Source organism: Ylistrum balloti, unplaced genomic scaffold (assembly GCF_031769215.1).
Source record: "Ylistrum balloti isolate Yb309-2 unplaced genomic scaffold, AGI_CSIRO_Ybal_v1 Utg370776, whole genome shotgun sequence".
In the NCBI taxonomy this organism is placed as follows: domain Eukaryota; kingdom Metazoa; phylum Mollusca; class Bivalvia; order Pectinida; family Pectinidae; genus Ylistrum; species Ylistrum balloti.
The window spans coordinates 417,103-432,623 of record NW_026782454.1 but is presented as its reverse complement, the minus strand read 5'-3'; the positions used below and the strand labels follow the sequence as shown (position 1 = coordinate 432,623).

The 15,521-nt window shown below is 34.8% G+C and overlaps 1 protein-coding gene across 1 annotated transcript; it reads left to right on the top strand.

Moving 5' to 3' along the window:
• Positions 1 to 37: 37 nt before the first annotated feature.
• Positions 38 to 12,296, top strand: LOC132558260 (adenosine 3'-phospho 5'-phosphosulfate transporter 2-like). The gene is made up of 10 exons (XM_060222804.1): positions 38 to 59; positions 2,111 to 2,430; positions 2,699 to 2,820; positions 4,237 to 4,391; positions 6,713 to 6,820; positions 7,138 to 7,235; positions 7,704 to 7,796; positions 9,378 to 9,489; positions 10,375 to 10,444; positions 11,461 to 12,296. Exons 2-10 carry the CDS (start codon positions 2,143 to 2,145, stop codon positions 11,627 to 11,629), a joined length of 1,215 nt encoding a protein of 404 aa, XP_060078787.1. The 5' UTR covers positions 38 to 59; positions 2,111 to 2,142; the 3' UTR covers positions 11,630 to 12,296.
• The last annotated feature ends 3,225 nt before the right edge of the window (positions 12,297 to 15,521 follow it).

The window sequence follows — 15,521 nt, the reverse complement described above, 5'->3', positions numbered from 1 at the left end:
CCAAACCTATGACGTACTACACACTTCCGGTTAAAGTTAGCAACTAAACAGTAGCAAGGGTGAGTGATTTTGCCACATATTAATAGCTGAATCGCTTTTTACGATTTGTACATTTATCTATGTTTGCTGTACTCTTACCTAAGATTATAGGACGATATTGCTGGTGCACAAATCTTTCCAAGACACGATAAAAAATTGAAACCAAATAAGCCACGTCAAAGTCCGGTACCGACGTTTACTGATAATAAGATATGATTAACTCCGTCAGGTAAGATGTGTTTCATGTATTCACATCCACAACAAAATGAAGTTTACGGGTACTCAAGTCTTAGACTGAAGGAAATATAGGCAATCAAACAATTCACACTTTGACTAGCATCCACAGGTAAAATAATTAAATTGTACAGACATACAAGTACAAGTAAATATCGCCTTGTGATACTTAGAATTAGATGCAGGAGAGTATGATAATGCAGTCAAATGCATCTCACAACTGTTACGTTTATGTACTTTTAGGAAGCATCAGTGAGTTGGGGACTGAAGAAGTTCAGAGTAGTTGATTATCAATAAAAATAACTGACTGTTGATCATCTCTGTGCAGCAGCTAGATCTAGATTTTGTAATGAAAGACTCCAAAGCATCCTTTGAATTCTGAATGGGTTTTGGCTATAATTGGAAAAAAAAAAAGAAAATATGAATATGGAGGCAGACCCCTTGGACTATAATTCCTCTGAATGTGTACATGTTCTTTTTATCATCACACATATATGAAATTAAATATGGAAGTCTGTTCTAGAAACCACTGTAGGAAATATTAGTGATGCAAAATGTATTTTAAGCAGAAAAAAAGACTGTGATATAATCATTAAAACACAAGTAAAAAGTGAAAAAATGTGAATTTATCCCTAAATAGAAAATACAAAAAGACATATAAAAAAAGGAATAGATAAATGAAAATTATAAATGTAAGAGGAGCAGGATGGCCTAGTTGGTATTGTTAAATATATGGTACATATACATCCTCTATCATTCAAATGAAAGAGCATGCTTGAAACTTCTTTGGCTCATAAGTTGATAAAGCAATGATCCAGATTATGAAGTAGTTGGAATGATATATACCTATATACCAATAAAAAAGATCATATTTCAAGACAAAGTTAACAGGGAAAACCAGATAATATTTCAGTTTATGTCTCTTTGCTTCAAACCATTAATTGATCAACCAATAAAACTTTTAACCACACACGAAAAACTTTACAATTTGTAAAAGTTATCTTTATTTTTCAGTTTTGTATTTTCATATTTAGGATAGAATATATTTAGAACTATGTAAAAAAAATATATTGTAACATTCAAAATAAAAGTAACAGAGAATTACAAACAAATTTGTGTAGTTCTTTTCCTGCACACTTTGGAGAAAAACATGTACGTCAATATTTTTTTTATGGTGTGGTTTGATGGCACACCTAGCTGTCCAGGGTTTGCTTCCCAAAACAAATGTGAAAAGGTATATGGTCACTTTCCTGACTATATATGTTTTCCCAGAGTACTCAATATCCTCCTACAGTAAGACCCCTAAGGCTTCCATCCAGGCCAAAAGGAGCGGTTAAGACCCCTAAGGCTTCCATCCAGGCCAAAAGGAACGGTTAATATAAACTTATTGCTTGTTTCACAATTGTTGTAAAAAGAGGTGAATTTTATATTATGTTTTATCTTTTTGTTTTCTTTTTCAATCTTTCGGTAAATCCATAATAATTTTATTCATGAAAAAATAAAGCATTTACAATATGTCACTCAGAAATACACATTTAGTTACATAAACCATAAAGGTGATATTGTTTAGATATCAAGTTGATATTTTTGAAATCTAAATTTACAACATATAATAATGGTTAATCTTGAAAATAACTTCTCCTGTCTTCATTGTGTTCTTTTCAATTTACTAAATTAGTACTGACAAAATATAATAGGAAATATTAGCAAAGCAGTCTGCATATCTTGGAAAATCTTCTCTAGTGTTGCAATGATTACTGAGATATATCTCAGATATAAAATTACAGCAACTGAGTAAAAACATCAATTATTGACGACTGTTTTATTTTATTCACAGACAATGATATAAAATCCAGATGAATCTCAAGAATGTCAAGATATCCACAAAATTTGTCCAACAATGTTCTGCGTCAAAAAACGTCCAGTTCCACAACTTTGAATAGCATGGCAGGAATGTCTCCAGGGAAAATTTCTGCAGATGACAGAGTGATTTTGGATGTTTCCAAACTTGACCAATCCATTGATCCAAACGAAACCTTAACTCGACCTGAGGTGAAACTGCTTTATGTAAACATTTCTCATCTTCCTTCCGTTGTCCAGTTTACTCTGCTAACTGTCGCAGCTTTTGGATTTTATCTCGTTTACGGCTATATACAGGTGAGTTCAAGGTGGTCGTTAGTTCATATTTAATTTATTTATTTCCACTTAATACACATGAATCTGTATGTGACAGCATGGGTATGAAACATTTCTGGGGATTACCAGAATTAGATTTCTAGTGATTGCTACAAATTGCCAGAGATATATTTCTAGAAATCATAGATTGAAATTTCTAGTGATTACCAAGGATAACCTAAACAAAATTTCTAGAAATCATATGTTACCAGACCCATAAAAGATCTTTTTTCATACAATCTGTTTTTAGGAGTTAATATTTCGTCTAGAGGGATTCCGGCCATTTGGATGGTACTTGACCCTTGTCCAGTTTGCCTTTTACACATTGTTTGGATTGGTGGAGCTACAGTTCAAAGAAGATAAAATCAGAAGGTCAGAGATCCTCCTTCAATCTTTCTGATGAAACTGACAAAAATATTGATTATGTCTGCTTCCAATGACAGGGATATTTTAACTTGTAAATAATACTGAATTAATGATAAATAAGTTTTGGAGATTTATTGTGACTACATTTTTTAAAACTAAGATATTATAATTTTCAATGTTTTTAAATGTTTATTGTAATTCTGATTTAATTTACAACAATGACAGTACATGAAACTTTCTGGTAGTAAATACAAATTATTAAGCAGATACACAGAGTTATGTCTCGCAGACAATACAAAGCTGTTCATAAAATTTAATTGAGTTTTGAATGGTAAATCTTTTAATAGTGTTATACTGGTCAACTATTTCAATTAAGTAAACATGAAACCTTCCTGTTAACCCATGACTATATTTATTGGAGTCCCCCAGATTTCCTGTCCAAACTGTTACTCTTGGATTGTACGTAGTTCTGATACCTGGTTAACATCCATATTGAAATAAACCATAGCTTTGTGCAATTTTATGTACATTATATTGCCTTGCTATTCTTTATAGTAGATGTATACCTTTAACTGAATAAGGATCACATCATACAATTTCTTTCCCATTTTAAAATCTGGTATAAATCAACACACAAATCAGTACTTAGGATGACTTTTACAAAACCTACATTTGTAGTAGAAGGAATATTAACCTTGACCTCTGACTGACCAGTAGAAGGTAGGATGGATATTAACCTTGACCTCTGAGTGACCAGTAGAAGGTAGGATGGATATTAACCTTGACCTCTGAATGACCAGTAGAAGGTTGGATGGATATAAACCTCAACCTATGAGTGACCAGTAGAAGGTAGGACAGATATTAACCTTGACCTCTGAGTGACCAGTAGAAGGTAGGATAGATATTAACCTTGACCACTGAGTGACCAGTAGAAGGTAGGATGGATATTAAACTTGACCTATGAGTGACCAGTAGAAGGTAGGATGGATATTAACCTTGACATCTGAGTGACCAGTAGAAGATAGGATGGATATTAACCTTGACCTCTGAGTGACCAGTAGAAGGTAGGACAGATATTAACCTTGACTTCTGAGTGACCAGTAGAAGGTAGGATGGATATTAACCTTGACATCTGAGTGACCAGTTAGCCATCTTTACTGAATCATATTGAAATCAAATCTCATATTTCATTGTTTTTCTCCAAACTCTTGTCCAATTACTCATTATGGTTGTACTTGATTTGATTATTAAATTAGGAAAAAACTCATTGCATATTGTATAAACACCACAGATGTATGTAGTACGTATAGGTTTAGTCAAAACAGTCAAAGCTGTATACCACATTGTATTTTTTATCCTTGTGATTTTGTTTCAGAATTCAAAGTGATTATTATATATTCAATATTTTCCTTTTTCTTGTAGAATTCCGCTGAAGATGTATGCTGTGTTAGCTTTTCTGACAGTGGCCACCATGGGTTTATCAAACACATCTGTTGGTTACCTAAATTATCCTACACAAGTTATCTTCAAATGCTGCAAACTTATACCTGTTATGTTGGGAGGAGTCATCATACAGCGTAAGTACTGATACAGGACATACCTGTGATGTTGTGTGATGTCATCATACAGTATAAGTACTGATACAGGACATACCTGTGATGTTGTGTGATGTCATCATACAGTATAAGTACTGATACAGGACATACCTGTGATGTTGTGTGATGTCATCATACAGTATTAGTACTGATACAGGACATACCTGTGATGTTGTGTGGTGTCATGCTACAGTATAAGTACTGATACAGGACATACCTGTGATGTTGTGTGGTGTCATCATACAGTATATGTACTGATACAGGACATACCTGTGATGTTGTGTGGTGTCATCATACAGTATAAGTACTGATACAGGACATACCTGTGATGTTGTGTGATGTCATCATACAGTATAAGTACTGATACAGGACATACCTGTGATGTTGTGTGATGTCATCATACAGTATAAGTACTGATACAGGACATACCTGTGATGTTGTGAGTCATCATACAGTATAAGTACTGATACAGGACATACCTGTGATGTTGTGTGATGTCATCATACAGTATAAGTACTGATACAGGACATACCTGTGATGTTGTGTGGTGTCATCATACAGTATAAGTACTGATACAGGACATACCTGTGATGTTGTGTGATGTCATCATACAGTATAAGTACTGATACAGGACATACCTGTGATGTTGTGTGGTGTCATCATACAGTATAAGTACTGATACAGGACATACCTGTGATGTTGTGAGTCATCATACAGTATAAATACTGATACAGGACATACCTGTGATGTTGTGTGTCATCATACAGTATAAGTACTGATACAGGACATACCTGTGATGTTGTGTGTCATCATACAGTATAAGTACTGATACAGGACATACCTGTGATGTTGTGAGTCATCATACAGTATAAGTACTGATACAGGACATACCTGTGATGTTGTGAGTCATCATACAGTATAAGTACTGATACAGGACATACCTGTGATGTTGTGTGTCATCATACAGTATAAGTACTGATACAGGACATACCTGTGATGTTGTGTGATGTCATCATACAGTATAAGTACTGATACAGGACATACCTGTGATGTTGTGTGGTGTTGTGTTGTGTGATGTTATCATACAGCGTAAGTACTGATACAGGACATACCTGTGATGTTGTGTGGTGTCATCATACAGTATAAGTACTGATACAGGACATACCTGTGATGTTGTGTGATGTCATCATACAGTATAAGTACTGATACAGGACATACCTGTGATGTTGTGTGTCATCATACAGTATAAGTACTGATACAGGACATACCTGTGATGTTGTGTGGTGTCATCATACAGTATAAGTACTGATACAGGACATACCTGTGATGTTGTGTGATGTCATCATACAGTATAAGGACTGATACAGGACATACCTGTGATGTTGTGTGGTGTCATCATACAGTATAAGTACTGATACAGGACATACCTATGATGTTGTGTGATGTCATCATACAGTATAAGTACTGATACAGGACATACCTGTGATGTTGTGAGTCATCATACAGTATAAGTACTGATACAGGACATACCTGTGATGTTGTGTGGTGTCATCATACAGTATAAGTACTGATACAGGACATACCTGTGATGTTGTGTGATGTCATCATACAGTATAAGTACTGATACAGGACATACCTATGATGTTGGGAGGAGTCATCATACAGTATAAGTACTGATACAGGACATACCTGTGATGTTGTGTGATGTCATCATACAGTATAAGTACTGATACAGGACATACCTGTGATGTTGTGTGGTGTCATCATACAGTATAAGTACTGATACAGGACATACCTGTGATGTTGTGTGGTGTCATCATACAGTATAAGTACTGATACAGGACATACCTGTGATGTTGTGTGGTGTCATCATACAGTATAAGTACTGATACAGGACATACCTGTGATGTTGTGTGTTATCATACAGTATAAGTACTGATACAGGACATACCTGTGATGTTGGGAGGAGTCATCATACAGTATAAGTACTGATACAGGACATACCTGTGATGTTGTGTGTTATCATACAGTATAAGTACTGATACAGGACATACCTGTGATGTTGTGTGATGTCATCATACAGTATAAGTACTGATACAGGACATACCTGTGATGTTGTGTGGTGTCATCATACAGTATAAGTACTGATACAGGACATACCTGTGATGTTGTGTGTTGTCATACAGTATAAGTACTGATACAGGACATACCTGTGATGTTGTGTGTTATCATACAGTATAAGTACTGATACAGGACATACCTGTGATGTTGTGTGATATTGTAGATATGTATCTGTTTTACAGGTAAACGATACAGCTGTATTGATGTAGCTGCTGTTCTTTGTATGTGTGTGGGTCTGATCTTGTTTACTTTGGCTGATAGCAGTGTCTCTCCTTCTTTTAACACCTATGGTAAGTAACATATCAGTTTTAATCTGAGGGCACAATGTCCATTTGCTGTGTTCCTAGTCTGTTGCTTAACAAATTTACACTTTGGTTAAACTGCATCTTATAAAGAACTGAAAGACATGCAGACATAATAATTACCCCATATAAGTGGACTTCAATAAATTTTGTGAATGGAGATGGTTAAGAAGAAATTCAACATAATTAACACAGAGAAATGTTAGAAAGGAAAAGAAAAAAGAATTTTGTAAAGAATGAAAAATGTGAAGTCACTATTTCAGTTCAGTAACGTACTACTCACATTGATGTTAACTTTTGTGTAGGTGTTGTCTTGATCTCGTTAGCCTTGTGTGCTGATGGGGCTATTGGAAATGTTCAGGAGAAAGCACTGAAGCAGTACAGCAGTAGTAATTCAGAAATGGTAGGTAACATCCATGGAATTGTGTATACAGTGAAGATTATATCCATGTAAGGGAGATAAATGTATAGATATTATTTATGTATTACAGAAACACTTTAAGGGAGGTAACTGTGTAGACATTTATTAAATATTAAAATACTGCAGGGAAGATAATAATGTAGACATGACAACATTATACTATAACAGATTGTTTTCAATGTATAAATATAAAAAATATATTAGATGTGAAGTTTAATTAAGGACAAATTTTCAAGGTAAATATGCTATTTTTTTCATCTGTATAATAATCTAATTTGTAAAGCATGAAGAGTTATTTGATTTAAAGATAAATTGCTACAAAAAATATTTGTTCATGAAAAATAGTTTTGTGTTAAAAGTATGCAATTTCCTTGTGATAATTTGTAAAAGATGGCAGACATGTACTTACCTGTATACTTATATGACTTCCTCTGTTTGACTGATTTACAGGTGCTGTATTCTTACTCTATCGGATTCCTGTACATACTTGTTGGACTCATCATCTCACAGTCCTTACTACCTGCCTATGAGTTCTGTAAAAATGTTAGTAACATATAACAGATTTTTATGTCTCAGTCTACTAGCTAACAGCCTACCAGGTAGTAGTTTTGTAAAAATGTTAGTAACTTGTAACAGATTTTTGTGTCTCAGTCTTTACTAGCTAACAGCCTACCAGGTAGTAGTTTTGTAAAAATGTTAGTAACTTGTAACAGATTTTTGTGTCTCAGTCTACTAGCTAACAGCCTACCAGGTAGTTGTTTTGTAAAAATGTTAGTAACTTGTAACAGATTTTTGTGTCTCAGTCTTTACTAGCTAACAGCCTACCAGGTAGTTGTGTTGTAAAAATGTAAGTAACATGTAACAGATTTTTGTGTCTCAGTCTTTACTAGCTAACAGCCTACCAGGTAGTTGTGTTGTAAAAATGTTAGTAACATATAACAGATTTTTGTGTCTCAGTCTACTAGCTAACAGCCTACCAGGTAGTTGTGTTGTAAAAATGTTAGTAACATATAACAGATTTTTGTGTCTCAGTCTACTAGCTAACAGCCTACCAGGTAGTTGTGTTGTAAAAATGTTAGTAACATATAACAGATTTTTGTGTCTCAGTCTACTAGCTAACAGCCTACCAGGTAGTTGTGTTGTAAAAATGTTAGTAACATATAACAGATTTTTGTGTCTCAGTCTACTAGCTAACAGCCTACCAGGTAGTTGTGTTGTAAAAATGTAAGTAACATGTAACAGATTTTTGTGTCTCAGTCTTTACTAGCTAACAGCCTACCAGGTAGTTGTGTTGTAAAAATGTAAGTAACATGTAACAGATTTTTGTGTCTCAGTCTTTACTAGCTAACAGCCTACCAGGTAGTTGTGTTGTAAAAATGTAAGTAACATGTAACAGATTTTTGTGTCTCAGTCTTTACTAGCTAACAGCCTACCAGGTAGTTGTATGGTAAAAATGTTAGTAACATGTAACAGATTTTTGTGTCATGACCCATTTTTCAAGCAAATATTGTAGAACACTGAGAATTCCAGTGACAGCTTTATATTTCTGGTCTCTGTTGTTACATCACAACGACATCTGTGATGTGTGCCATCATTGGATGATCTAAAATGACGTCACAATAAGCTACATATGTATCATTACACATGCAATACACAAAAATATGACTTTGGTAAATTCGCTGAATAACGAGGCAATCATGTGATGAATAACATGTTCACACAAGATACAATTTAACCGGTTCATTAGTATCTATTGCTCATGATCAGCTCTCAACTACTGTTCAATGAAATATTTCAGTGGTTTTCTAAAAAATATGCATTTTTGTTTTCACTTGATTTCATGGATGTTGCTTGCAGATCCACTGGTATTATAATCCATGTCAACTTTAATTTATCACTTCATTGGCATATGAATTTAGAGTCACCATGAATATAATGAAAATAGATCCCCCATGAAAATTTGTGATTTTACAGTTTTACTGAATTAGAAATATAATGTTATAAATTTTAGAGTAATTTTCCACTGAATTTCAAATGTGTGATTATTTTTTTCTTAACGTGAAATTATGTTCCAACATCCAATATAGAAATGACAATATATATGTATTAATTTTTATTTTTCAGTACCCCAGAGAAACATACGGATATGCTATGATATTTTCTGTGTTCGGGTACCTAGGTGTGAATGTTGTTCTGAGTCTAGTGAAAACATTTGGGGCATTGATAGCTGTTACAGGTAAATAAACAGTTTTATGAAATTGATTTTTGATGACCTGTAGCCATTGTGCTTTGTCCGTTGTCATGCGTCTTGCCTCGTGCTTAAACTTTTTCTTTAAAACCCTATTCCTTTTTTATACCTAAATTGATTTCATCCAGATTTGATTTGACAGCCATCTTGGGTTTCCCCTAGTAAAGATTGCTATCCCTATTTCTCAAATTCCATATGTATGTTCCCTCTGGTTTCTCCTTGTGCCAATTTGATTTTGGGACTGATCAGAAGAAACAAAATGGCTTCCAGGTGGCTAGGGTGAAAGGGTCAAAACAAGGGTCATGACCTTTCTTGCATCGTTTTCCATATTTGTTTTTTGCTAAAACATGGAGTATAAAAAATTAACACAAATAAATAAACCACTTTCTATTATATTATATACAGTACTGCATTCATCACATTTTACCTCTTATTCATGATTCTGGAAGCTGGCAGCCTTAATGGCTGTTAGTAACACTGTAGATAATTCATCATCCCAGGATGTACCAAAAGACATATGTCACAGTCTAGTTCCAGTCTACAAGCATCCCTTCTTAAATCTTTATTAATCATTCTCTCAACAAAAAGCAGTGTTTTACAACTTTTTTAAAGAAAGAAATCTGGGAATATTACAGGATGTAAGAAACCTACCATAAGTAGCACATTGTCTTTGATCTGCTTCACCTTGTTCTAATCACATTATTTGAAAATCATCATTAAATCATTAAAAAGTCAAAATAAATGATTGTCGATATTTGAAATATGGATTTTCATATTCCTTGTTACCTTGTTACAAAGCAAGTATGTAAAAGTTTGTAAATCAGAAACAACATGGTTGGTAGTATGTATGATATATGTGTGTTTTTATTTCAGTAACCACCTGTAGGAAAGCTGTGACGATTATACTATCCTTCATATTCTTTACCAAACCGTTTACATATCAGTAAGTACATACATTGATCAAAGTCTCTGTAACAATGAACTGATTGGTGATGGGGGGAGGGGGCGGGGCTCCTTTAACAGTGTACTGATTGGTGATGGGGGGAGGGGGCGGGGCTCCTTTAACAGTGTACTGATTGGTGATGGGGGGAGGGGGCGGGGCTCCTTTAACAGTGAACTGATTGGTGATGGGGGGAGGGGGCGGGGCTCCTTTAACAGTGTACTGATTGGTGATGGGGGGAGGGGGCGGGGCTCCTTTAACAGTGTACTGATTGGTGATGGGGGGAGGGGGCGGGGGCGGGGCTTCTTTAACATTGTACTGATTGGTGATGGGGGGAGGGGGCGGGGCTCCTTTAACAGTGAACTGATTGGTGATGGGGGGAACTGATTGGGGGGGGGGGGGCGGGGCTCCTTTAACAGTGTACTGATTGGTGATGGGGGGAGGGGATTTGTAGGGGGGTGTACGGGTGATTTGTAGGGGTCGGGGCTTTTTAACATTGTACTGATTGGTGATGGGGGGAGGGGGCGGGGCTCCTTTAACAGTGAACTGATAGGATACACATTACTTTCCTTATCAATTCTCTATAGTGATTTGTAGGGGGCGGGGCTCCTTTAACAGTGTACTGATTGAATACACATCACTTTCCTTATCAATTCTCTATAGTGATTTGTAGGGGTCGGGGCTCCTTTAACAGTGTACTGATAGGATACACATTACTTTCCTTATCAATTCTCTATAATGATTTGTAGGGGGCGGGGCTCCTTTAACAGTGTACTGATAGGATACACATTACTTTCCTTATCAATTCTCTATAATGATTTGTAGGGGGCGGGGCTCTTTTAACAGTGAACTTATTACACATCACTTTCCTTATCAATTCTCTATAGTGATTTGTAGGGGTCGGGGCTCCTTTAACAGTGAAATTATTACACATCACTATCCTTATCAATTCTCTATAATGATTGTGGGTATACAGGTCTATCATTATCATCATCAATTATTTTTCTTTATTATTCCAGATATATATGGTCTGGATTGATTGTAATCCTTGGAATTTATCTGAATGTGTACAGTAAAAACAAAGTGAAAATAGATGCCGTATTATCTCGTAGCTGTGAATGTATTCTACTGAAGGTCAAGGTGAAAAAATCCTACAAACCATACACTAGTGCTTTGACTGAGGTATGACTGAAGCATGTTTTCCTGGAGGAATGGAATTTGCTCTCAAGAAATTTCTTCAGCAACCAGGTTGTTGTGTGCTTGTAACAACAGAGATATCCCTATTTACATTGTGTACTGCCAAGTGTTCTTTATAGAGAAGAAAATCTTACCAACAAATTATATTTATTAACTTTTACATACATCACTCTTGATGGCCCTGAAGTGTGTGAGGAGTCTCGCTGTGAGAGGAAACTGGGGTACAAGTGTATTAGACCCCTGAAGTGTGTGAGGAGTCTCGCTGTGAGAGGAAACTGGGGTACAAGTGTATTAGACCCCTGAAGTGTGTGAGGAGTCTCGCTGTGAGAGGAAACTGGGGTACAAGTGTATTAGACAAACCTGATATAGTGTAGGTGATCCTGACCCAATACTTTCACATCAAATCAGGGAGTTTGGTCACCTATTAAAGAGAAAGTCAAGTGTACATATGTTTCACCAACAAACCAACCACAAGAAGTCTTCTTTTTCATCAATTTTATTATAACTGGGTGTTGGCATCTTAGTCAATTTAAATCTTTTCTTACAGATGTTCACAATCCATTTCATTCTCAATGTGAATAATTGAATTTTACTATAACTCTTAGAGGGCCATCGACAAAATGGTTTGTGGTATTAAGATAAAGATATTTAAAACTTTTGTCATGAGTTTGATCATCTCTATAAGTAAGAAATCAATATTCTATATTTTTAGGGATAATTCATTCTACATCAGTCAAGTTGTTCATAATTATCACCTAACTTCAACACTTTTGGGAAAAATATGTGTTACTGTGTTTCCATTTATTTGTCAGTCCATCCTCTCGTTTCTTTACCTGTATATTGGTTATGACTATATGTGTTCTATAATTAATTCACATCTTATTATCAAAGACTAGCTTCAATTAATTGAAACACATTTAACAAAATTTATAAATGAGGTAGACTTGCTGGTTATCAGATTGTCAATGCACACCTGTTGACCAAGCAGGTTAAAAAAAACTGAAATTTAAATCAGAGTTTCTGTTTCAATATATTTATATAATTCGAAATTGAGTAACTTAGTTAAATGTGAGACAGATCAGACTTTTTATTCAAATTGGAAACAAATCTGTGCTTTGTTGCCAACAACAGCAAACAGGCGTATTGACTATTACAGAAGTGTATAACTCACTGTGCTGTACCTGTTCAGGAATTAAAAATAGTGGAAAAAGATTGCCGTAAAAATGTAAGAGCTCACTTTAATTTACAAAACCACAGGTTTATGGAAATAATCAGACTGGTAGCAGTACCAAACACAGAAATACTTGGAATCCATCACAGTATTTATATGTTGATGCTCAATTGATGAATAATCATGATCCTTCCCAAATGTGGGCAAACTGTTGGCATCAAGGCAGAATCATTGTCAGGGATACACTCCAATTACATCTGGTTTAAGCAAAATATTTTTCAAGTTCATCACCCAATAATATTTACTAAAACTAAAGAAAACAATCTTGTTTAAATTACAGACTGGTCCTCAGAAATGTGTGGCAACCTGCACAATATCGTTTCCCTTCGTTGTTCTTCTGGAAAACTCCTGAACCAATTTCAGTGAAATTTTACAAAATTCTTCCATGGCATAAGGTGTACCAAAAATTTTAAATTATATTGACTCCAACCCCACGGGCTTGAGGGGCAGGGCCAAGAAATGGGGAGGGGGTTTTACTATAGTTTATACAGGAAAATCACATTTTTAAAACATGATTATTTTCTATTGCAAATAGTTCAAACCTGGATATATTTATTGGTTTAAGATGACAGTTAAATGAGCTGCACATATTGACCTCGGCTGACCCAAAGGGCTGTTGGGTGGGGCCAAAAATAGGTGAAATTTTAAAAATCTTCTCAAATTCCAGGTATGGTAGAATCAAGTACTGTTCATGGATGAAAAGACCTTCAGATGCTTTACCAAAATTGTAAACATCACAACCCCAGGGGTTCACATTTACCCCAGGGGAGGGGGTATAATTTACAATAGTTTTTATAGGTAAATTACATTTTTGAGCATAATTTATTTTGTTTTGGAAATAGTTCAAACCTGGATAGAATTATTAGTTTAAGATGACAGTTTAATGAGATGCAAATATTGACCTCGGCTGACCCCAAGGGGCTGATGGGCAGGGCCAAAAATGAGTCAAACTGACTGAAATTTTAAAAATCTTCTCAATACCCAGATAATGTTGAACCAAATACTCTTCATGGATGAAAGTGTCTTATGGTGCTTTATAAAAGTTGTAAATTTCAGGATCCCAGGGTCTCACATTTCCCTCACAGAGGGGATAAATTAACTTTATTTTATATAGGAAAATTACATTTATGAGCATAATAGTTCAAACTTGATAAGATTTTTTTAATAAGTTTAAGCTGTTAGATAAGATACACATATTGACCTTGACTGACTCCTAAGGAGCTGATGGGCGGGGCCAAAAATTGGTCAAATTGACTAAAATTTCAAAGATGTTCTACTGTTCCTGGATGGAAGATTTTATATAGGAAATTTCAAATCTTGCGTGAAATTTCTTTTAATTCAAACTTAGTTAGAAGCCTTGGGAGAGCAGTTAATGCATACACAAAATGCATTTGTATTAAATATACAATTTAGTTAAAGTTATATTACTTTTTGTAACAAAATCATTTCTATGATATGTTACAAGAAAAATTGTGACTCAGGTGACCGTTACGGCTCTTGGGCAATATATATGATTTTGGGGTTATATAAGTTCTGTTCAGTAACAGGATTGTGCGATAACCTTTTTCAAAATATCACCAACAATGCCTTAATGTCCAGCTGTATGTTAGTGTATGTATACATAATTGCAGGTAAGAGTTTTTTTTCTGGAATCACATCATACAGGTGTTTCATTATTGATAAAGCGAAAGTTGAAAATCATTTCGATGAAATTACTATGATTTCTGTAACATTCATGTGGTAGGTGTACAGCCAAATTGTAAGTTCCAGAAACCAGTCTGAAGTGAAGGTTATGTCAAAATTAACCTCTAAAAGCCAATCAAACTTCTGTCTCCTACAAAACTCTACAAGTTTTTTTATTCTTTATATATAAATATATAGAATTTAGTAAGTAATATCGACGGTATGGTCCAATATTGGTACGGGATCTTCTATATATAGAATCTAGTAAGTTATCGATCGACGTTATATCGACGGTATGGTCCTAATATTGGTACTGGACCTTCTATATATAGAATCTAGTAAGTAATATCGACGGTATGGTCCAATATTGGTCGGGATCTTCATATATAGAATCTAGTAAGTAATATCGACGGTATGGTCCAATATTGGTACTGGATCTTCTATATATAGAATCTAGTAAGTAATATCGACGGTATAGTCCAATATTGGTACTGGATCTTCTATATATACTTATAAGTAATATCGACGGTATGGTCCAATATTGGTACTGGACCTTAACAAACAAATGTTCATTGGATGCACATTACTCGAATATATATATTCTCAACAAAAGAAACTGCACAATTAAATTATGCAATCAAAAAGATCAAAATGTATTCTAAATATGGTAATAAAGGCAGCCATTTTGAATTTCCTTTTCACTTTAAAGTGATAAGAATTGATAAGTACCCTGTATTTTTCATTTGCACATTTTATTATGATCTAAAATATTGATAATTATACATATGTCAAAGGTCAAATAATGGCCACCAAAGGTATACATCTCATCTGCATATCTTATCATAATGAAAAATAATGTGAAAGGTCAGTTTGTAGGTCACCAAAGGTCAAAGGTCTTTAAGTCATTAATATCAATAATGTATTCTTTTCTTTTGCACATCTTATTACAATGTCAATTTATGTCAAACG